This window comes from Geotrypetes seraphini, chromosome 1 (assembly GCF_902459505.1).
Source record: "Geotrypetes seraphini chromosome 1, aGeoSer1.1, whole genome shotgun sequence".
NCBI lineage: Eukaryota > Metazoa > Chordata > Amphibia > Gymnophiona > Dermophiidae > Geotrypetes > Geotrypetes seraphini.
Genome location: NC_047084.1, coordinates 154,357,469 through 154,379,331, shown reverse-complemented (window position 1 = coordinate 154,379,331; position 21,863 = coordinate 154,357,469). Strand labels below are relative to the sequence as shown.

Below are 21,863 nucleotides of genomic sequence, written 5' to 3'. Positions count from 1 at the left end.
TGCATCAAGTTTCCTTTACTCCTTCCCAAACTAGCTCTGTTGTGTCTGGCTTTATAGACTTCTTTGTTGCCAAAACAAATTATGCAAATGAGGACTTGTCTCATTGTAGGCCATGCTCATTCAGTTAATTTAAAGGTATACATACTGAAAGTGTTCTCATTTATTGTGTGTTAAAACTAGTTTCCAATTGAATACACATGTCTGGCGCAGTGGTTAAAGCTACAGCCTCACCACCCTGAGGTTGTGGGTTCAAACCCACGCTGCTCCTTGGGACCCTGGCCAAGTCATTTAATCCCCCCATTGCCCCAGGTACATTAGATGGATTGGGAGTCCACCAGGACAGATAAGGAAAATACCTGAATAAATTCAGGTAAACTATTCTGAGCTCCCCTGGGAGAACAATGTAGAAAATTGAATAAATAAATAAATAATGGATCTTTTCCAGATAAGACCCGCCAAAAAGTTAACCCCGCAACAGTTTTAGCTAACACCATGCTAAGTGAATACTTGGGGAAAGTGATATACAAGGGGGGGGCTCCGCTCCCCCCTTGAACCCCCCCGAGTCATTATTCAAATCATGTGAATAATTTCCTCGGAGGGCTTCAATAGTTTAATAATTTATAAGGTGGCATGGCTTAAGTTTTCGCCCGTGCACTTTTTGCATTAGTGGCGGGGCTTATCTGGAAAAGACCCTAAATAATTGACTGTTAACTCAGAAGTTGGTTTTGGTACAATGCAAATGTTAAGATCAACTTAAAATAATATGAGAGATTTAGATCATACTCAACACAAAACTAACCAATTTGGAGATATTACCTTGATTCTTTCTTGGTCAGAATGCAGCTGCTGCAAACAGCTGGGCTTGATAAGAGAGAACATAACATTAGAGCAACCTCCTATTCTCCTCAAAGCTTTAATGAATGTTCATAGCTTTAGCAAACAAAGCTTTAGCAAATGCTCACAGCATCAATTTTTCTTAAATTGTTTTAGATGATGGTTCTGTCCTATCAGATATTGTAGTTCCTTTCTTATGTTAATATGTGGTTTTGATTTGTATATCGCTTTGGTCTGCCAGTTAGTAAAGGTGGTTTATCAAGCTCTATTAAATGAATAAACTAAATTAAAATAATAATGTTATAAAATGCGTGGAGGGGCATAATCAAAAGAAACGTCTAAGTCTGTTTTGGGCCTAAGTCGCCTAAAGTTGGACATGGGAAAAGGTCCATTTTCAAAAAATGCATCCAACATATTTTTTTTCCTAACTGTATGTCCAGCCGTCTGATTGTCCAGACCGCTAAGTCATCTATCTTAATTACCCCATTTTCGACCAAAAAATCATCCAAATCAAAAACGCTTAGAAAAAGACCTTTTGGATGTGGGCGGGGTCAGCAAAGTGATGGACTGGACACCTAAACATTGCACTAGAGTAGTGGGATACCTTACAAGGCACTGCTGTGAACTTCACAAAAAGGGTGCCACATACACATCCCCAACCCCCCCCCCCCCCAAGAAATGAATAGACCCACCTGTCTACCACTCCAATAGCCCTTTTGGCTTCAGGTGCTACTTATATGGCAGTACAAAAGGGTTTTGGGGATGCACATGTTTTATCATGAATGCAGTTATTAGAGTGGCTTATGGGCCTGGGTCCTTCTCTCCATGGTTCACTAACCCACCCCCAAGACCACTTAAGCCACCTCTGTGCAGCTCTACTAGGCTTTTCTATGCCACCCTCCAGTTGTTTTTTTCCCTAAATGTATCTCTATTTTCTTTAAAGATTGTAGTTCACCCTCCTTTCCTTTTGTACTGGTAATTATTTGTACGTATACACTGTGGGGGTAATAATAAAAAAAAAACCAACGTCTAAAAAGTGTCTTAAATGGCTACTTGGACAATCAAAAAGCCTGATCGTCCAAGTACCCATAACCAAAGCTGGTTTTTAGACATATCTAAAAAAGCTTAGGCCTTTTCCCTGCCTCTAAACGCAGAGAGAAAAGAGGTGTGTTTAGAGGAGGGGAAAGGGCGAGCAGTGGGCGGGAGGTGGGCCGACCTACACCTAGGCGTACAACAGGTATAACCAATACAGTTTAGTCGGCACTTAGACCTTTTTCACTTAGACGAAATGAGGTCTAAGTGCCGAAAAAGGGGCCGCTGAGCTGATAGCTGCTGGCGCCATCAGTTCAGCAGCCCGACAACCTAACCATCGCGGCAGAAAGATGGAGCGTGGGGGTAGAGGATCGGCTGGACCAGGAGGGCTTGGGCTCCCTCCTGGCCCGAACGAGTCGGGGGGGGGGCACAATCGGCGGGGCAAGAGGGCTTGGGCTCCCTCTTGCCCCGATGGAGACAGGGCGTCGGGGGGGCAAGAGGGCTTGGGCTCCTTCTTGCCCCAATGGAGTCGGGGCGTCGGGGGGGCAAGAGGGATTGGGCTCCCTCTTGCCCCGATATGTCGGGGGTGCCGCAGTTGGCTGGGGCAAGAGGGCTTGAGCTCCCTCTTGCCCCGATGATGTCGGGAGGGGGGGTTGCGGTTTAACATGGCAGGAGGGCTTGGGCACCCTCCTGCCTGGATCGTTGTGGGGGGGGGATTCTGTAACCGGTGTTGTTTTTGACAGACACCGGTTATAGAACCCAGCTTTTAGGCGAAGGACTGGCTCCTCCTTCGCCTAAAAGCCCTTCTGTTGGACGTTTGTGGCCTAGGCGTGTTTTTGTTTCATTATGGCTAAAAAGTGTAGACGTGCTATGGGGGTACTTTTAGACGTAGTGGAGATTGGGCGTTTAGGCAGAGGAAGGCCGTAATCAAAAAATGGACGTTTGTTTTGGTTATGGACACTTTCCCTGCTTCTGGGTTGAACGTTTAGGGACTTAGGCCTAAAGGGGACTTAGACGCTTTTTTTTATTTTGCCCCTCTGTATGTTTATTTGTATAAAGTTGTTTTATTGTTGTTTCCTAATTTTTAATTTGTCATACGCATTGAAGTATTTGAAATGGAAAGAATAATTGCTATACAAAAAGGGAATTATAATAACTTTAAGAAGATTTGGGGGCCATTGACAACTTATTGTAATGATTAGATGCCTTTTCTACATTGAAAGTATAATTATAATTATCCCAGGACAAGCAGGCAGCTATTCTCACTAGTGGGTGATGTCATCCGACAGAGCCCCGATACGGACATCTTGCAAGCATGTCTTGCTTGAAGAAACTCAGAAGTTTCGAGATGCCCGCACCGCGCATGCGCCAGTGCCTTCCCGCCCGATGGTCCGGGCGTGTCTCCTCAGTTCTTTTTCTTCCGTGGAGTTGAGAAGTCTATCTTCAATTTCGCGCCCATTGAATTTCGTTTTTGCCTTCTGTTTTGCCGCGGGTTGAGTTCTTTTGGCTCTCCTGTGCATTTGTTTCTTTCTTTGATTTCTTTTTTCAAAAAAAAAAAAATTTTTTCTTCCAACACCGGGTCGGCCGCGAGGCTGGGGCCCCGCGCCTTCGACCTTGCGGCGGAGCTTTTCCGGCCTATGTCCCGGCCGATTACCGGTTTTAAAAAGTGTAGCAAGTGCCAGCGCGCGATTTCGCTCACGGACCCTCATCGACGCTGCTTACAGTGTCTGGGACCGGATCACTTCCCGAGATCGTGCCGGCCTTGCTCCACTTTGACGGTGAGAGCGTTTAAGCGCCGCTGTCTGCTGTGGGAGTCCATGTTCAAGATGGAAGCTTCGTTGGATCCTTCAGCTTCGACATCGACTTCGACTGGTGCTTCGACTCCATCGGCGAAGCCCGCTGCCTCCACGGCTGCTTCGGGCCTCCTGAAACCGGCATCGTTCACGCCGGTTTTGGCCTCGACTTCGGCGCCGGTGCCTTCCTCCGTCTCCTCGGAGCAGGTATCGACACCTACAGTTCCACCGGTGGTGCTTAAAGTGCCGAAGGCTGGCAAGCAGAAGCACGCGGCACCGAAAGAACGCGGAGACCGTGCGGAAGGGCCCCCTTTTGGTGCGGATCCCTCCATATCGGCTTCGTTGAAGTCCCTTCTGGAGGCTCAGTTTGTGGAACTCATGCAAACCATGGGACCCCGGCTGATTGCCTCGATCCAGGGTGACCTCCCGGTTCCGGTTCCGAGGGGCGGACCGCCCCCTCCTCCTCCGCCGCGCCGCACGACCTCGTTGCTCGGTGAGGAGGAGCGGCGAGCGGTGTCCAGGTCCTCGAGGAGGTCTTCGGTTAGTGCTATGCCTCCTTTGGAACCGATCCCCTCGAGGAAGGCCTCCCTTAGTGATATGCCCCCCTTGAGCCTATCCCCTCGAGGAAAGCCTCGTTTAGCGATTTGCCTCCATTGGAGCCTGTACCCCGCCCCATGACTCAGTGTGGCGTCCACCTTCGAGGCCTCCCAGCCCTGGGCATAGCAGGAAGCAGGACGAGTTCTTCCGAACCCCCTATCAAGCTTGGGCGTCGTCGGGGGAGGCATCGACTCTTCCGCCTCTGCGATCATCGACATCGAGTCCGATCTGCTCCTTGGAGGCGTCTGACCAGGTTTCTCACAGGAGGGCTCGATCCCCTTCCAGGCATCGAGAGGGGCATCGATCCAGACACTCTTCGAGGCATTCCTCTCGACACTCGACCGTCTCGCCTCAGAAGAAATTGCCTCGGATGGGGTATGCTGCTTCGACTGGGTCTCCTCCTCCGGGCCCGGAGTTCGAGGACCCCGAGGTTTTCTACTCGTCCTATTGCTCACAGGCCTCTATGGAGCCCGAAGCCTCGTCTTCTTCTAGTCCTTCTCGTAGACCGGCGACGGCGGACCAACTGTCTTTTTCCTCATTCCTCAGACAGATGGCGGATGACATGGACATTACCCTCGATGCTGGGTCTCGATACTCCAAGGAGTACCTCGATACCATGCACTTGCCTCATCCTCCGGCCGAGTCCTTGCGCCTTCCTCTGCACAAGCTCCTCGACCAGACCTTCATGAGGTGCTTTGAGTCTCCTTACTCTATCCCTGCGGTCCCTGGAAAATTGGATGCTCGGTACCGCAAGGTGCATCATAAGGGCTTTGAGGGTCCTCAGCTTTCTCATCAGTCCCTCCTGGTCGAATCCTCGCTCAAGCGGTCTCATCCTGGCCAGGTCTATGCTTCGGTGCCTCCGGGCCGCGAGGGCAGAACCATGGATAAGTTTGGTCGACGCATCTATCAGAATTCTATGATGACGTCCCGAGTCCTGAATTACAATTTCCACTTTGCAGCCTACTTGGAATTTTTTCTGCCTGTGCTTCGGAAATTCACACCATACATCGAGTCCCAGGCTCGGTTTGAGTTTGAGGAAGTAGTTGCTTTGCTGTCCCAACTTCGGCTTCAGTTGATGCAATCTGCCTATGATGCGTTCGAGCTCTCTGCTCGAGCGGCGGCCTGCTCAGTAGCGATGCGTCGTTTGGCCTGGTTGCGGACCATTGATATGGACCCCAATCTTCAGGACCGCCTTGCGAACGTCCCATGTGCTGGGGCGGATCTTTTTGATGAATCCATCGAGACTGTCACGAAGAAGTTGTCTGATCATGAAAAGTCCTTCCAATCCATTCTTAGGCCGAAGCCTAAGCCTCAGAAGTCTCGACCTTCTCGTCCGCCGTTGATCTATCAGCGGCGTTACCAGCCGAGGCAAGCTCCACCTGCGAGGCAACCGGCGAAGCATCAGCCTCCTCAGAAGGGTCAGCCTAAGTCTCAGTCGCCTGCTGTCCCTAAGGCCACTCAGCCTTTTTGACTGTCTCATCGAGGGCATAACCAACCTAGTTCTGCCTACCCCTGTTTTTCCCATCAGAGGGCGCCTCCATCATTTTTATCATCGCTGGGAGGCCATAACAACCGACCTCTGGGTCCTTACTATAATCAGGGAAGGATACTCTCTTCATTTCCATCGGGTCCCTCCGGACCACCCTCCAAGAGAGTATCCTTCCAACTTGACTCAGACCGCTCTTCTTCTTCAGGAAGCTCAGGCTTTGCTCCGGCTTCATGCCATAGAGCCGGTCCCGACGGACCAACTGAACCAGGGGTTTTACTCCCGGTACTTCCTTGTTCTGAAGAAGACGGGCGACCTGCAACCCATTTTGGACCTCAGGGTCCTCAACAAATTCCTAGTCAAAGAGAGGTTTCGCATGCTGACACTCGCGTCTCTCTATCCCCTCCTCGAGCAGAACGACTGATTATGCTCTCTGGATCTCAAGGAGGCCTACACTCACATTCCCATTCATCCGGCCTCTCGCAAGTTCCTCAGATTCGGGTGGGACACCTCCATCTACAGTATCGAATGCTTCCATTCGGCCTGTCTTCGTCCCCCAGAATCTTCACGAAGTGTCTGGTGGTGGTGGCCGCGGCACTCCAGAACCAAGGGCTTCAGGTATTTCCCTACCTTGACGACTGGCTGATCAAGGCTCCCTCGGCCTCAGGGGTCATCTCGGCGACCCTGTCCACGATTCTGTTCCTGCAGAGTTTGGGATTCGAGATCAACTTTCCCAAATCTCATCTACAACCTACCCAGTCTCTCCCCTTCATCGGGGCGGTCCTGGATACCATTCGCCTCAGAGTGTTCCTTCCTCCTCAGCGCATGGATGCTCTTCTTCATCTCTGCCAGTCTGTGTCTTCTCGCCAGTCCATCTCAGCGAGACACATGATGGTCCTCCTGGGCCACATGGCCTCTACATTTCATGTGACGCTGTTTGCCAGGCTCAATCTCAGAATTCCTCAGTGGACCCTGGCATCTCAATGGACTCAGGTGTCAGATCCGTTGTCTCGACACATCATCGTCACTCCTGCTCTTCGGCAGTCTCTATTTTGGTGGATGACCTCTTTGAATCTATCCAGAGGTTTGCTGTTTCACACTCTTCCCCACCAGAAGGTTCTCACAACCGATTCCTCGACCTATGCCTGGGGAGCTCATCTGGATGGTCTTCGCACTCAGGGATTCTGGACCAGTGCGGACCGACTCCATCAAATCAATCTTCTGGAGCTCAGAGCCATCTTCAATGCTCTTCAAGCTTTTCAACACCTGCTTCACGACATGGTGGTCCTCATTCGCACCGACAATCAGGTCGCCATGTATTATGTCAACAAGCAGGGGGGCACGGGCTCGGTCTCCCTCTGCCAGGAAGCTCTCAGAGTCTGGGATTGGGCGATTCGCCACAACGCCTTCCTCAGAGCTGTCTACATCCAGGGGAAGGACAATGTCTTGGCAGACAACCTGAGTCGTCTTCTCCAGCCTCACGAATGGACACTCCATTCCAAAACCCTTCATCAGATCTTCGCTCAGTGGGGGACGCCTCAGATAGACCTCTTTGCGGCTCCCCACAATTTCAAGCTGCCTCAATTTTGCTCCAGGTTCTACGATCCTCTTCGCCTCAAGGCAGATGCTTTTCTGCTGGATTGGGGGAATTGCTTTCTGTATGCGTTTCCTCCGTTTCCTCTCATTCAAAAGACTCTGGTCAAGCTGAAGTCCGACCATGCCACCATGATTCTGATAGCTCCTCGGTGGCCCAGGCAACCTTGGTTCTCCCTTCTCCTTCAACTCAGCAGCAGGGAACTGTGCCTACTTCCAGTGTTTCCTTCACTGCTTACTCAGCATCAGGGGTCTCTGCTTCATCCCAATCTGCAGTCTCTCCACCTGACAGCTTGGTTCCTCTCAACGTAACTCCTCTCCAGTTCCCTCCTCTCCTTTCCCAGGCGGTGAGGGATGTCTTAGAGGCTTCCCGGAAGCCTGCTACTCGTCAATGCTACTCCCAGAAGTGGACTAGATTTTCTTCCTGGTGTGTTTCCAATTCCAAGGAGCCTCAGCGAGCCTCCCTATCCTCTGTATTGGACTATCTTCTACACCTGTCTCAGTCTGGTCTCAAGTCTACATCTATACGAGTCCACCTGAGTGCTATTGCGGCTTTCCATCAGCCTCTACAAGGGAAACCTCTCTCTTCTCATCCTGTGGTTTCCAGATTTATGAAAGGACTTTTTCATGTCAATCCGCCTCTCAAACCGCCTCCAGTGGTTTGGGATCTCAATGTTGTCCTTTCTCAGCTTATGAAACCTCCGTTTGAGCCTCTCAACAAGGCTCCGCTGAAGTTTCTCACTTGGAAAGTGGTTTTTCTAGTGGCCCTCACATCTGCTCGCAGGGTCAGTGAGCTTCAGGCCTTAGTGGCGGACCCGCCTTTTACAGTCTTCCATCATGACAAGGTGGTCCTCCGCACTCATCCGAAATTCCTGCCTAAAGTGGTCTCTGAATTTCATCTCAACCAATCCATTGTGGTTCCAGTGTTTTTTCCAAAGCCTCATTCTCATCCTGGAGAATCAGCTCTTCACACTCTGGACTGTAAACGTGCTTTGGCTTTCTACTTGGATCGCACCAAACCATACAGAACTGCTCCTCAACTTTTCGTCTCCTTTGATCCAAACAAGTTGGGACGACCTGTATCGAAGCGCACCATCTCCAACTGGATGGCAGCTTGTATCTCTTTCTGCTATGCCCAGGCTGGACTACCCCTTCCCTGTAAGGTCACAGCCCATAAGGTCAGAGCAATGGCAGCTTCTGTAGCCTTCCTCAGATCGACACCAATTGAGGAGATTTGTAAGGCTACCACTTGGTCCTCGGTTCATACATTCACCTCTCATTATTGTCTGGATACTTTCTCCAGAAGGGATGGACAGTTTGGCCAAACAGTGTTACAAAATTTGTTCTCCTAAGTTGCCAACTCTCCCACCATCCCATTGAGGTTAGCTTGGAGGTCACCCACTAGTGAGAATACCTGCCTGCTTGTCCTGGGATAAAGCAATGTTACTTACCGTAACAGTTGTTATCCAGGGACAGCAGGCAGCTATTCTCACGTCCCACCCACCTCCCCTGGGTTGGCTTCTCTGCTAGCTACCTGAACTGAGGAGACACGCCCGGACCATCGGGCGGGAAGGCACTGGCGCATGCGCGGTGCGGGCATCTCGAAACTTCTGAGTTTCTTCAAGCAAGACATGCTTGCAAGATGTCCGTATCGGGGCTCTGTCGGATGACATCACCCACTAGTGAGAATAGCTGCCTGCTGTCCCTGGATAACAACTGTTACGGTAAGTAACATTGCTTTACGGGAGGAAGGGTTTATAGTTATAATATAGATTTAATCAATATTTATAAATATAGCATATATATGTTAATTTGATTATAATATCTGTGAATAGGGTGGGTGGGGGAGGGGATACTTTATGTACTTCAGATGATAATAGAAAGAATTTCAAGTGATGTGTATGAATTAATTGTTGTAATATTGTATACTTGATGGAAGATGAAAAAATGAATAAAGAAATGGGAAAAAAAAAAGACATTGCGTGTAGAACAGATTTTTAATAAACTTGAAACTTGTTCTGGAGGCAGATATGTAAAGTTGTTATTACGATTTTTATGGGGGTGGGGGGGGTCAGTGATCACTGGGGCAGTGTATGAGGGTCTGTACTTTGTGTCTGCAGTGCTTATCTGGTCACTTTGGATACCTTCTTGTGACTTAGACCTGGTTTTAGATGGCCTAAGTCACAACATCCAAGTTCCGTCTTGGCAGTGTTGTAAAACTTTCGGTTATACTTGCAGTACGACTAAGTCTAGGACGGCCCACGTCCCGCCCAAATCCCACCCTCGACACTCCTTCTGAAATGCCCCTTTTAGCTCTGGGCGTACTGCAGCACTGTGAAGGCCTAAGTCGTTTGTAGATATGTCTAAAACTCGGTTCGATTACCGGCACTTGGATGACTTGTGTTACTGATCGTCCAAGTGCCAATTTAGGCCTATTTTTAGATATATTTCTGTTTCAATTATGAGCCCCATAGTTTATAAATATTGTTATACTCAAACAGAAAAGATTGTTTTTATGAGGCTTGGTTTGAACGATTGATTGATTTTTTTTTTAAGGAACGCAATCATTTCATAGGTTGAAAGAATCTAAATAATCATTTGAATAGTTTGTGTTTTTCTTTATTCTCAGTTATAGAAATTCACACAAGCAGAACATCTGCATCGAGATGCTGCAAGAAGGATTTCACAAGTCCTTCAGAGAGTTCTTTACTCTGATCGATAAGTGGAATGCCTTGAGGGAGGCTGGAGGGCCTGGCTCCGACATATGGCTCTTGAAGCCCCTGGATGAACAGTATGATAAGCTGGATCAGCTTCAACAATTTCTGACCCTGGCTGAGGCAGCTCAGCGAGCAGGTAAACCGAGGGACAGAGCAGCAGGAACTGTGGCAGTGTTCTTGAAGGAGGATTCCAAATTGTTTCAAGTAATCAACCTTAACCAAAAATGACACATAGGCTAGAAGTACAAAATATTTCTCCTATAGGCACAGAGGGGCAGATTCTATAAACAGGCATCCCAGTTGTAGGCAGCAGTAGGCATCCTACCTAGTGGTGTAGAAAGGGGATGGGGGCGGGGGGGAAATACTCCTCTGCCCCCACCTCCCGCTCCTTCCCACTCCTTCCCCTGCTGCGCACGCTTTCACTTTCTCCTCAACCGTACCTCTAGCTCTTCACTGGCACGAGCAGCAACTCCATGCTGATCATGCCAGCAACTGATCATGCCAGCGTCAGCTCTCCAGTCTAACGTCACTTCAGGGCCCCGCGCCTAGAAAGTGACATAAGAGGGAGAGTCAACGCAGGCAGCAAGTTCGTGATGCTGCTCGCGCTGGAAAAGCTAGAGGTACGGGGGAATGGAAGTGCTGCGTGCACAGAGCAGGGGGTGCAGAGAAGAGGGTGGGGGAGAGGTGCCACCGTCCTGGGCACCTCTCACCTTCTCTACGCCACTGGTCCTACCGTTGTCCAGCAGCCAATCAGGATGCACATTTAAATAAAAATAAAATGAGGCAAGCAGCCTACACTGTAGGCATTTGTTGCGAATGAAGGAGACACATCTCCCTAGGGCTGTGACAAACACCTGAAATATAGGCCAGCAAAATGCTGGCCTACATTTCAAATGAACGTGGCCGCAGAGCTGATTGCGGAAATAGAATCCTCCTGCTGTGAGCAGCTGCGGCAGGGAACCCCCCCCCCTGCGAAGTCGGCTGGCAGAAGAGATGCCTACTCCTTCTTGCCCCTGAACTCCTCCCGAAGCAGCCAGGCAGGAGGGATACCCAGTCCCTCCTGCTGCCATCCCCCGGAGCTTAACCAACTGGTGACACCTCCCTCCAGACTCCCCCACAACTGTAGACCCCCCCAGCAGCCCCCCACACTCCCCATACCTTTCCATAATAAAGACCGGCCAGAGAGATGCTTACACCCCATGGGAGGGGCCTTAGGTATCTGACCAATAGATATAAGGGCTTAGGTATCTGGCCAGTCAGAGTCTCAAACCACTCCCACTGCATCCCAGAATGCACAGGGAAGGAGGCACTGGGGGAATTGGTGGGCTTAGGGGTGCCGGGAGTCTACAGGTTTTGGAGTGCCGGGGGGGGGGGGGGGGGGGGGGTCAGTTGGTGTAGGGGCTGGGAAGTTCCGGGGGATGACAGCAGGAAAGAGTGATCCTCCCTCCTGTCTGGCTGCGTTGGGAGGGGCTCGGGGGCAGGAGGGAGTAGGCATCATTCCTGCTTGGCTGCTTTGGCAGGGGTTCAGGGGGTGGGGCAGCAGGAGGGAGTGCCAATTTCAGTGGGACTTGTGGGAGGGGGGGGGTCCCCTGCTGCAACCGCTCAGCTGATCCCGTCTTGAGGATTCCCTTAGCACAGTTCTGTTCTATGATATAAAAGTTGTATCAATAAAGCACAATATCATTTTGTACATGAGTAACTTTCTGGTTCTGAGTGGTCTGATTTTATTTTATTTATTATATTCCTGCTAACATATAGGGGATTTTGGTTTTCTCTTCCCTTCTCCCTTATTTATTTATTTATTTCCATTGCTTGATATGCTGCACATCATGCAGAAGGCATTTATCCTTAGACAAGCAGGCAGCATATTCTCACATATGGGTGATATCATCCATGGAGCCCTGGTATGGACAGTGAAAAGTGTAGTATCACTTTAAGCTTTTGCAAGCTTTAAGACTGCCTGCACCGTGTATGTGCAAGTGCTATCCTGCTCGACACCAGCTCATGTGGTCTTCAGTTTTCCGTGAAGTGAAGAAGATGTATCTCTTTTTTCTCCATCAAATTGCTTTCCCGTTTAAATATTTTAACGAACTTTTTCCAATTATTTCAGTTTCTTCTTCTGTTCTTTACTTTTGAAAATCAGCGAAGAAGAATAGTTGACAAAAATTTTGGGCTTTCTTTATTTAAGAACAAACTTCTTTCGAAGTTCAATGGCCCTCATGTAAAGTTCCATCCTTACTTCATACTGGGTTTATCGATGGATTTTTACTCCAGCTTGCCCTCTTCAACTATATCTGACTCTGGGGCTATGGTTTAATATCAAAAGTTTTACACTTTTTGTTTCTTTTTTATTTCAACATATAGGTCTGGAGTCAGATTTCCAGCGACTGGGACTTGCTGGTACCAGTAGACATCATAGAAACATAGAACATGATGGCAGAAAAGGGCCACAGCCCATCTGGTCTGACCACACTAATGGCCCACCCCCTAACTACCTCCATGAAGAGATCCCACATGCCAATCCCATATTTTCTTAAAATCTGGCACGCTGCTTGTCTCAATTACCTGTTGTGGAAGATTATTCCAGCGATCAACCACCCTTTCAGTGAAGAAATATTTTCTGGTGTCACCATGAAATTTCCCACCCCTGATTTTCAACGGATGCCCTCTTGTTGCCATGGGTCCTTTAAGGAAAAAGAGATCCTCTTCCACCTCGATACGGCCTGTGACATATTTGAACGTCTCGATCATGTCTCCCCTCTCTCTGTGTTCTTCGAGTGAGTACAGCTGCAACTTACCTAGTTGTTTCTCATACAGGAGATCTTTGAGTCCTGAGACCATCCTGGTGGCCATTCGCTGAACCGACTCAACTCTCCGCACATCTTTTTGATAATGCGGCCTCCAGAATTGTACACAGTATTCCAGATGGGGTCTCACCATGGATCTGTACAACGGCATTATGACCTCGGGCTTACAGTTGACGAAACTTCTACAGATACAGCCCATGATTTGTCTAGCCCTGGATGAAGCTTTCTCCACTTGATTGGCAGTCTTCATGTCTTCGCTAATGATCACCCCCAAGTCACGTTCTGCTACAGTCCTTGCTAGGATCTCACCATTTAGGGTGTAAGTCCTGCATGGATTTTTGCCGCCAAGGTGCATGACCTTGCATTTTTTTACATTGAAACTTAGTTGCCAAGTCTTTGACCAATGCTCCAGCAGGAGTAGATCCTGCGTCATACTGTCGGGCATTGAGCTTTTGTCGGTCACTGTGCTTTCATCTGTTGTGCGGTTGCCTACCATGTTGCATAGTTTGGCGTCATTGGCGAATAATGTAATTTTACCTCGAAGCCCCTCAGCCAAGTCTCTTACGAAGATGTTAAATAGGATCGGGCCCAAGACCGAGCCCTGTGGCACTCCGCTGATCAACCTCCGTTGTATCGGGGAGGGTACCGTTTACCACTACCCTCTGAAGTCTACCTCTAAGCCAGTCCCTAACCCATGTGGTTAATGTTTCACCCAGTCCCATCGAACCTATCTTGCTCAATAAACTGTGGTGTGGGACGCTATCAGACACTTTGCTGAAGTCCAAGTACACGACGTCCAGGGACTCCACTATATCCAGCTTTCTTGTTACCCAGTCAAAGAAGCTGATCAGATTTGATTGGCAGAACCTTCCCTTCGTAAAACCATGTTGATGGGGATCTTGTAGATTCTCCTCGTTCAGGATCGTATCCAATTGGCGTTTGATTAGTGTTTCCATAAGTTTACTCACTATCGATGTGAGACTCACCGGTCTATAATTCTCAGCCTCCGTCCTGCATCCCTTTTTGTGGAGTGGAATGACGTTAGCCATTTTCCAATCCAATGGGACTCTTCCTGTACTTAGGGAAAGATTGAATAGCGCGGATAATGGTTCCGCCAGGACGTCACTCAACTCCCTGAGCACCCTGGGGTATAGTTTGTCCGGTCCCATAGTTTTGCTCACCTTGAGTCTTGATAGCTCCTTGTAGACACTGCTGGGCGTAAACTCGAAATTTCGAAACGGGTCTTCCAAGTTTTCCCTCGTCGGCAGCTGAGGGCCGGATCCCAGCGCCTCACAAGTTAAGACCGAGCAGAAGTATTCATTTAAAAGTTTGCCGTTGTCAGAGTCCGATTCTACATAGTTCCCGTCGGGTTTCCTAAGGCATACTATCCCATCTGTGTTTCTTTTTCTGTCACTAATATACCGGAAGAAGGATTTATCGCCCTTCTTGATGTTCTTCGCAAGGTTCTCCTCCATTCGTAGTTTGGCCTCCCTGACTGCTGTTTTGACCGCTTTTGACTTGGCCAGATAGTCTTCCTTGGATTCTCGCTTCCCTGATTGTTTGTAGATGATGAATGCTCTTTTCTTCTTTTTTATGAGGTCTGAGATCTCCGCAGAGAACCACTGTGGTCTATTGTTTCTTCGCCGTTTACTTACTGATTTGACGTAGCGGTTGGTTGCTTCGTGTAAGGTTGATTTCAGAGTTGACCACATTACCTCTACATTATCTGTTTCGGCATGGTTTTGCAGTGCCCGATGGACGAAATCTCCCATGCTTTCGAAGTTTGTGCTCTTAAAGTTGAGGACCTTGGTTGATGTGCTTGATTTAGTGAAACCTTTCCTGAGGTTGAACCATATCATGTTGTGGTCACTGGAGGCCAACGTATCGCCTACTGAGACCTCTGTGACACTTTCTCCGTTGGTGAGTATTAGGTCTAGTATCGCCCGATCCCTAGTGGGCTCTAATACCATTTTTCTGAGTCTCGCTCCCTTTATAGAGGTTAATAGCTTCCTGCTGCTGCTGGTCGTAGCGGAAAGATTGTTCCAATCCACATCAGGCATATTGAAGTCTCCTAACAATACTGTGTCTCCACGCAAAGTGATATTCTCAATGTCTTCGACTAATTCTATATCCATGTCCTCCTGTTGTCTTGGAGGTCTGTATACTACACCAAGATACAGGCATTTGTCCTTCCCCCTAGCCAAATTCACCCAGAGGGATTCCCCGGTGTACTTGACATCTGCAATTTTGGTAACTTTGATATCCTCTTTAGTGTATAATGCTACCCCTCCTCCCATTTTGCCCTCTCTGTCCCGCTGAAGTAAGTTGTATCCCGGTATAGCCATATCCCACCCATGGGATATGGCTATACCTTCATCGTTGACATATTAGCATCGAGTCTATTTGATGCATGCCTTCTGTACTGATGTTTCAACCTTGTCGATGCAGATGTATCACAGTGACATCAATACTTGTAGCATCGAGTCTATTTGATGCATGCCTTCTGTACCGATGTTTACAACCATGTCGATGCAGATGTATCGCAGTGACATCAATACTTGTAGCATCGAGTCTATTTGATGCATGCCTTCTGTACCGATGTTTTCAGCCATGTCGACATAGGTGTATCCAGTGACATCAATATTTGTAGCATCGAGTCTATTTGATGCATGCCTTCTGTACTGATGTTTACAACCATGTCAATGCACATGTATCGCAGTAACATTAATACTTCCATCTACATACATTGATGCCATATTAGCATCAAGTCTTTTGGATGCATGCCTTTTTATGCCGATGTTTCAACCACGTCGACACAGATGCATCGCAGTGGACAGTGCCCTATCAATTAAGCATCGAGTGCATGACTTTTTGGACGATACAGGTTGCTATTCTGAAGCACATCGCCTTTGCAGGCACTCATACTTCGAAGCCTGTGGCACCTTCAATACCACTTAGTGCTATATGAGCTGGTGCTTCCATTTCATCGATGAACATCGATTCAGATTATTGTTTTGAAGTGCAGTGCCTCCTCTTCATACATCACTCCATCGGTACTGATCCATACTAAGTATAGCATATTCAACAACGGTACTTTCTCAAAGTTCTTCTTATATAGTAGCATCGATGGTCATCAAACCTTTATGCAGTATTTCTTTTTATATAGCAGTTTTTCTTCAGTACTGCGGCATCTACATCGATGGTACCTGTCCAGAATACATCATCGAGGAACACTTCGACACTGGCCTTCTTCTGTGCAGATTGTGTCTCTTATTGGACATGCATCCTCTTTGGGATCTTCTACCCCTCAACAACTTGCGCAGGGGTCGATGACTTTATGCACATTGTTACGCATTGTTTTCATTGACTATGACCTATTTACTTTTGACAGATCCTTAGTTGCTGTTTGAGGGAGTATTTCATTAGAGAGGTATCGAAGACATCAATTCCATCTCAGCCTCTGTTCTTCAAGTTATCGTTGATGTTCATCTTCAGAGCATAGGAGCATTGTGTATGTCTGCAAAAAAAAAAATCGATGTTCTCCATTTAAATGTTGTCATGAAACAGTGAATAAGAAAAAAAAATTGATGTTTTGTCTCAGTTGGCATAGCTGCTTTTCTTTGAGTATCTTGGAGCATCAGCATGGGTCCAAAACAACCTGCATCGACATTGATGATTTTCACCTGGTTACTGTGACAGGAATCCACCATGGGTGTAGAGCCTGTAAGGTGGTCTTTTTCCTGTTGTTTGGACTCAATCACACACAGAGTAGTGGGGGAATCTAACATGGGGGTAGAACCTGTGAAGTTAGCTACCAAGATCAACCAGCATCGATCCGCATTGCAACTGCCTTTCCATACTGTTTCAGGAATCCACCATGGGTGTAGAGACTTTTCCTGGTCTCTGGATACAAACATGTAAAGACAAGTGGTGGAATCTAACATGGGTGTAGAGAATATAAGAACATAAGAATTGCCACTGCTGGGTCAGACCAATGGTCCATCATGCTCAGCAGTCCGCTCACATGGCGGCCCTCTGGTCAAAGACCAGCACCCTAACTGAGACTAGCCCTACCAGCGCCCATCCTTGATCAGCAGGAACTTATCTAACTTCGTCTTGAATCCCTGGAGGGTGTTTTCCCCTGTAACAGCCTCCGGAAGAGCGTTTCAGCTTTCTACCACTCTCTGAGTGAAAAAGAACTTCCTTACATTTGTACGGAATCTATCTCCTTTCAACTTTAGAGAGTGCCCTCTTGTTCTCCCTACCTTGGAGAGGGTGAACAACCTGTCCTTATCTACTAAGTCTATTTCCTTCAGTACCTTGAATGTTTCGATCATGTCCCCTCTTAATCTCCTCTGTTCGAGGGAGAAGAGGCCCAGTTTCTCTAATCTTTCGCTGTATGGCAGCTCCTCCAACTCCTTAACCATCTTAGTTGCTCTTCTCTGGACCCTTTCGAGTAGTACCGGGTCCTTCTTCATGTACAGCAACCAGTGCTGGACGCAGTACTCCAGGTGAGGGTGCACCATGGCCCGGTAGAGCAGCATGATAACCTTCTCTAATCTGTTCGTGATCCCTTCTTTATCATTCCTAGCATTCTGTTTGCCCTTTTTGCTGTCGCCGCACATTGCATGGCCTGTTGTTAGTTTCCTTATCATGTTTTAAAAAAAACCAAAACAGTGTTTTCTTTTGTGCTTACGCACTATCAATGGACGATCTCTTTCTCTATTGAAGCAGAATGGTTCTCTGCTTTTATCTTATAAGCAGGATCAACCATGTTCTTTTTACTGACACATGCCTTCCACTGTACTATCAATGTTCATACAGTATTTTCCAGAAGGCTTATATAATTACTTTGAAGTATCTTTCCCTAAATGGGTTTTCCCTATTGTTTAATGGACATTATCCAAAACACCCTTTCCTCCATCTCCTTTTCTATTCTAAAGGAACCCGGAGGTTTGGGAGCGGCTATAGTGGGGGAAGAAGCTACTACATTCTTTTTAATATGTTCTTTCATTCTAGCCAAGTTTTCCAAGTTTTATTAAAATTTGATAAAAATGCTTTTATAATAAATTCAAAGCAATATACATTAAAATTAATCACATAGAGACATACAATGGACTAACTATAGACGTCATACATGAAAAGGTGGGAGTAAGGGTGGAACTACAATTTCAAAAGAAAAGAATAATTAAGGGAAAAAACATTCTTCAAGATCACAGCATTAATGGCGGAGGAAAAGAAATCAGTAGATTTATGCTAAGCTAATTCCCAAAAGCATCAACGAAAAGGAAGCTTTTTAGAGACCTTTTAAATCGTTCTAATACTGATTCTTCTCAAAGATGAATGGGTAAATGATTCCATTGCTGGGGTGCTGTAACCAAAAATATTTCATTTCACCTTGTATTAATTACCTTTAAAAAAGGGATTGTAAGAAGATGTTAATTTGTTGATCTTAGGGTTCTAGATGTAGAATATGGAATAAGGAGTCTATCCAGAAAAGCCACTAATAAGGAGTCTATCCAGAAACTGAATATGCTCGGGTACAATTTCAGTTTCAATTTTAATTTCTAGCCAGAGAAAATGGATATTCTTGGGTACAATTTAGTGTATGCAAGTTTTCATAGCAAATCATAGTACCATAGGGTATTGTTCCAGTACAGAAATCAAGCTGTACCTTTATCACAGGTCCTTTGATTTTACATTGATCTTTATTCAGTGCATTACTGTTCTACTTGTTTCACTTCTCTGAAGTATGCTGGGATTTTGTCTAACATGTTGCATGTTGTGACCTCTAGGCTATTTCTAGGTCACCTCCTTTTTACTAATAATATATTTGCTCCTGCTAACATAATGGCATGTAAGACTCAGAACTCCTCCATGGTACTACCAAAAGCCTGTAATCTTAATTCACCACTAGAATCATTTTAAGTGACTCAGAGGTCTTTAAAAAAAACAAACTTTTCATCGTTGATGGCCTCACATGATTTTCTATTACAACCATTTCTTAATGGTCTTGCAGAGTTATTTTACTTCTTGTTTTTATTAAGAAAGGAGAAGCCAGGGACTCTGCAGAGGTGCAGAGTGGTTGGTCTATTTGACTTTTTCTGCCTTTATGCTTCTATATTTCTGTAGGAACATCATGGTGTGCTTTTCTATCCACACACTAGATTTTATTCTCAGTTTATGTTGGTTTTTGCTGGTCCTCTAGTATTATGTTTCTGTCCAGTAATTTTATTTCTCCTTCTTTTGGTTTTCTCCTCATGGAAAAACATGAGAAAACATTGAGGTTTTCCTCACAAGATAATGCAAGATAACATTGAGGTTTCCTTCTCACGAGAAACATTGAGGTTACTATTTCCTCTCATGTTTTCTGATGTTGGTGACCATTTTTCTAGAACTATCTCTATTGCTTCCTAAGAGGATTCTATTCAGAACCTTAACTTGGCAGACACTTTGCCTTGTTTCGTTAGTTGGGTCATACTCAACTCTATCGTATCTCCTTATCTTCAGTTGATGCCACTGGCTCAGGAGTAATTTATTTGATATTTTAGGATAATGCATGGCTAAATTGAGGTTACCCATGTTTCCTCTTCTATATTGAAGTAAGAATGTACAGGAGTTCAATGATACGGGTTTGTTACTTTGGTTTTCCTGTCATCTTCTTAAGCACTCCTGTTTCATATGGCACTCATGCTAGGAGCCACATCTATCATGGCTCGTATCTCCGTTCCTTATTTTACTTCAGTACAATTTTATATATTTTGATTCACAAGTTTCTAATGAGCTATTATCAGAGGATAATAGTTTTTAAAAGTTCAACTACTTTCCTATTAGAAATATACTTTCATGGTTTCAAATCCCATTATTTAGTAGTACTTACTGAGCTCCTCTTGAGGGCACTTTTAAAAAACAAAAAAATTAAAAAACAACAATCAAGAACATGTAACCAAGTTTTGGTTGGTACGAGAATTTTGAACAAATCCCTTCACACTTTCCTTGTTTACACTTTGAGGGGATTTCATGCTTACTGAATATTATTTTGATAATATGCATCCTCTAGATTTTCTCATTTTAAGGTTTATTACAGTACCTTTTCAGCCTTCGTGAGATGTAACAGATTAATAATAATATTACAAATATTTGTATTGAGGTTGTTTTTCTACATAGTAAGCCACTATGGGCTCCTTTTATTAAGCTGTGCTAGTGGTTTTAGCGGGCTACAATGCTGCGTGTACTAAAAGCTAAAGCTTCCATTGAGCTGGCGTTAGTTTTTCCACGTAGCGCATGGATTAGCGCATGCTAAAAACGCTAGCGCAGCTTAGTAAAAGGAGCCCTATGTCATTTTAGTTTTATACTTCACTAGTCTTTTAGCCCGTTAATATTAACGGGTGCTAGAATATATGTCTGTTTGTCTTTCTTTCTTTCTGTCTGTCTCTCTCTTTCTCTGTCTTTCTCTCTCCCTGGCCCCCTTTCTTTGTCTGTCTTTCTGTGTCTTTCCCTGCCCCCTGTGCAGCAGCAGCAGCATTTCCCCCCACCCCCCTTCTCTTCCTGCGGTCTGGCCTTCGGCCCCCCCTCTCTTCCCTTCCTGCGGTCTGGCCTGCTCCGTTATTGCCTTGTTTCTCCCCTTCCTCCTGCCTCCTCCTGACCCCCCACCCATCTTTTGTAGTCTACACATCTATCTGTCCTCCCCTCCACTGGATCAGCATTTCTCCATTCTGCAACTCCACTCCCCCCCTCACTCTCCCCTTATGCTCCAGGTTTCTCTCTCTTTCCCTTCCCTCAGCTCCCCCAACCCTAGGCCTAACATTTCTCCCCCACTCCTGGGTCCAGTGTGTCTCTCCACCCTTCCCCTCCCTGTGCCTGGGTCCAGTATTTGTTGTGCTCCCTTCCCCAGGTCTCCAAACGCTGTGGTGGATCTCAGTAGAGACAGAGCTGAAAGCTGCTCTATCCATCAGAGTCTTTCCTCTGCTGTGACCCACTGCATCATTTGTAGAAATATTGGGGAAGCAGATAGACAGATGGTCGCTATGGGTCTACCGTCCACCTACCGGCCTCCCGCGCTCGGCCCCGCCCAAACCGAGAAAACCCCCCGAACTGCGCCGCAGTCGCCGTCTCTGCGTTCCGATTGGCGGGTCCGTGAACGGCCCTTGACCTCCGTCTTTATTTTTGATTGGCTTTCTCAGCATTTTACGGCTCTTCTATTGGCCGGTCGGTCCGCGGGACTCAAAACCGGCGCCAGCGCCACAGGCAAACGAATTCTGGGCAGAGGCAGGAGGGCTGAAAATCTGACCTGGGTAGCGGCTAACTTCGGCCGCGGCCGGGAAAAAGGGCCCGGGGAGACCGGAGGAGCGGAGCGGGCTTGTGGAGGCGATCGGCGCTGCAGCACTGTCCCGGCGGCCTCCGAGTGTCGGCACTGGGCGCGTGAGAGGAGCCTGCTGCCCGAAGAGGAGGAGTGGCGGTGTCTGAAGAGGCTGAGCTGCGGCTCCCCGAGCTGAGATTTCTGCCGTTGGCTCCTTCGGTCCCGGCTGTCTCTTTCGCCATGTCCCGCCTGTTGTGTAGTGACGTATTAAGCGTGCATGCGCACTCTGGCCGGCACAGTGCGACAGATCAGATCTCAGGGAACACGCGGCCAGAGTGCGCATGCGCGGCTAGCATTTTATTATTATAGATAGTATTGGCTTTTCTAGAATACTTTCAACTTTTTCTACTCTAAAGCAATTCTTTTCAAGAAAATCATGCTTTCATTGATTACAAAAATTCCTTTCCCTTTTCATTTGCATGAAATAAGTTGAAATAAGTTTAGCATGTACAGCCCTACTAAAAATAAAGATGGGCTTTTACAAAGCCATGCTGCCGAGCAGCGCACGCTGAATTCCAAGCCACCCAAAGGAATAGAACGGGCGGCTCATTATTTACCATATGCTGCTCAGCAGCACAGCTTTGTAAAATGTCCTGAAAATCTGGTGATTTTATTTTTTATAATCATCTCCACTCTATTCAATGG

The 21,863-nt window shown here is 46.9% G+C and overlaps 1 protein-coding gene and 1 long non-coding RNA gene across 7 annotated transcripts in view; one reads left to right on the top strand and one right to left on the bottom strand.

The window, feature by feature from the left end:
* Positions 1 to 21,457, bottom strand: part of LOC117358713 — a 39,552-nt gene extending 18,095 nt beyond the window's left edge. Inside the window, exon 1 of the long non-coding RNA XR_004539063.1 lies at positions 21,150 to 21,457. This is a non-coding gene — a long non-coding RNA (uncharacterized LOC117358713). The remainder of the gene's footprint in view (positions 1 to 21,149) is intronic.
* The window catches only part of TTC29 (tetratricopeptide repeat domain 29), a 479,583-nt gene that overhangs the window by 266,357 nt on the left and 191,363 nt on the right, over positions 1 to 21,863 (top strand). For all 6 annotated transcript variants that reach the window (XM_033940245.1, XM_033940255.1, XM_033940229.1 and 3 more), the window contains one exon: positions 9,965 to 10,188. In XM_033940245.1, coding sequence (XP_033796136.1) covers positions 9,965 to 10,188 — 224 coding nt within the window. The remainder of the gene's footprint in view (positions 1 to 9,964; positions 10,189 to 21,863) is intronic.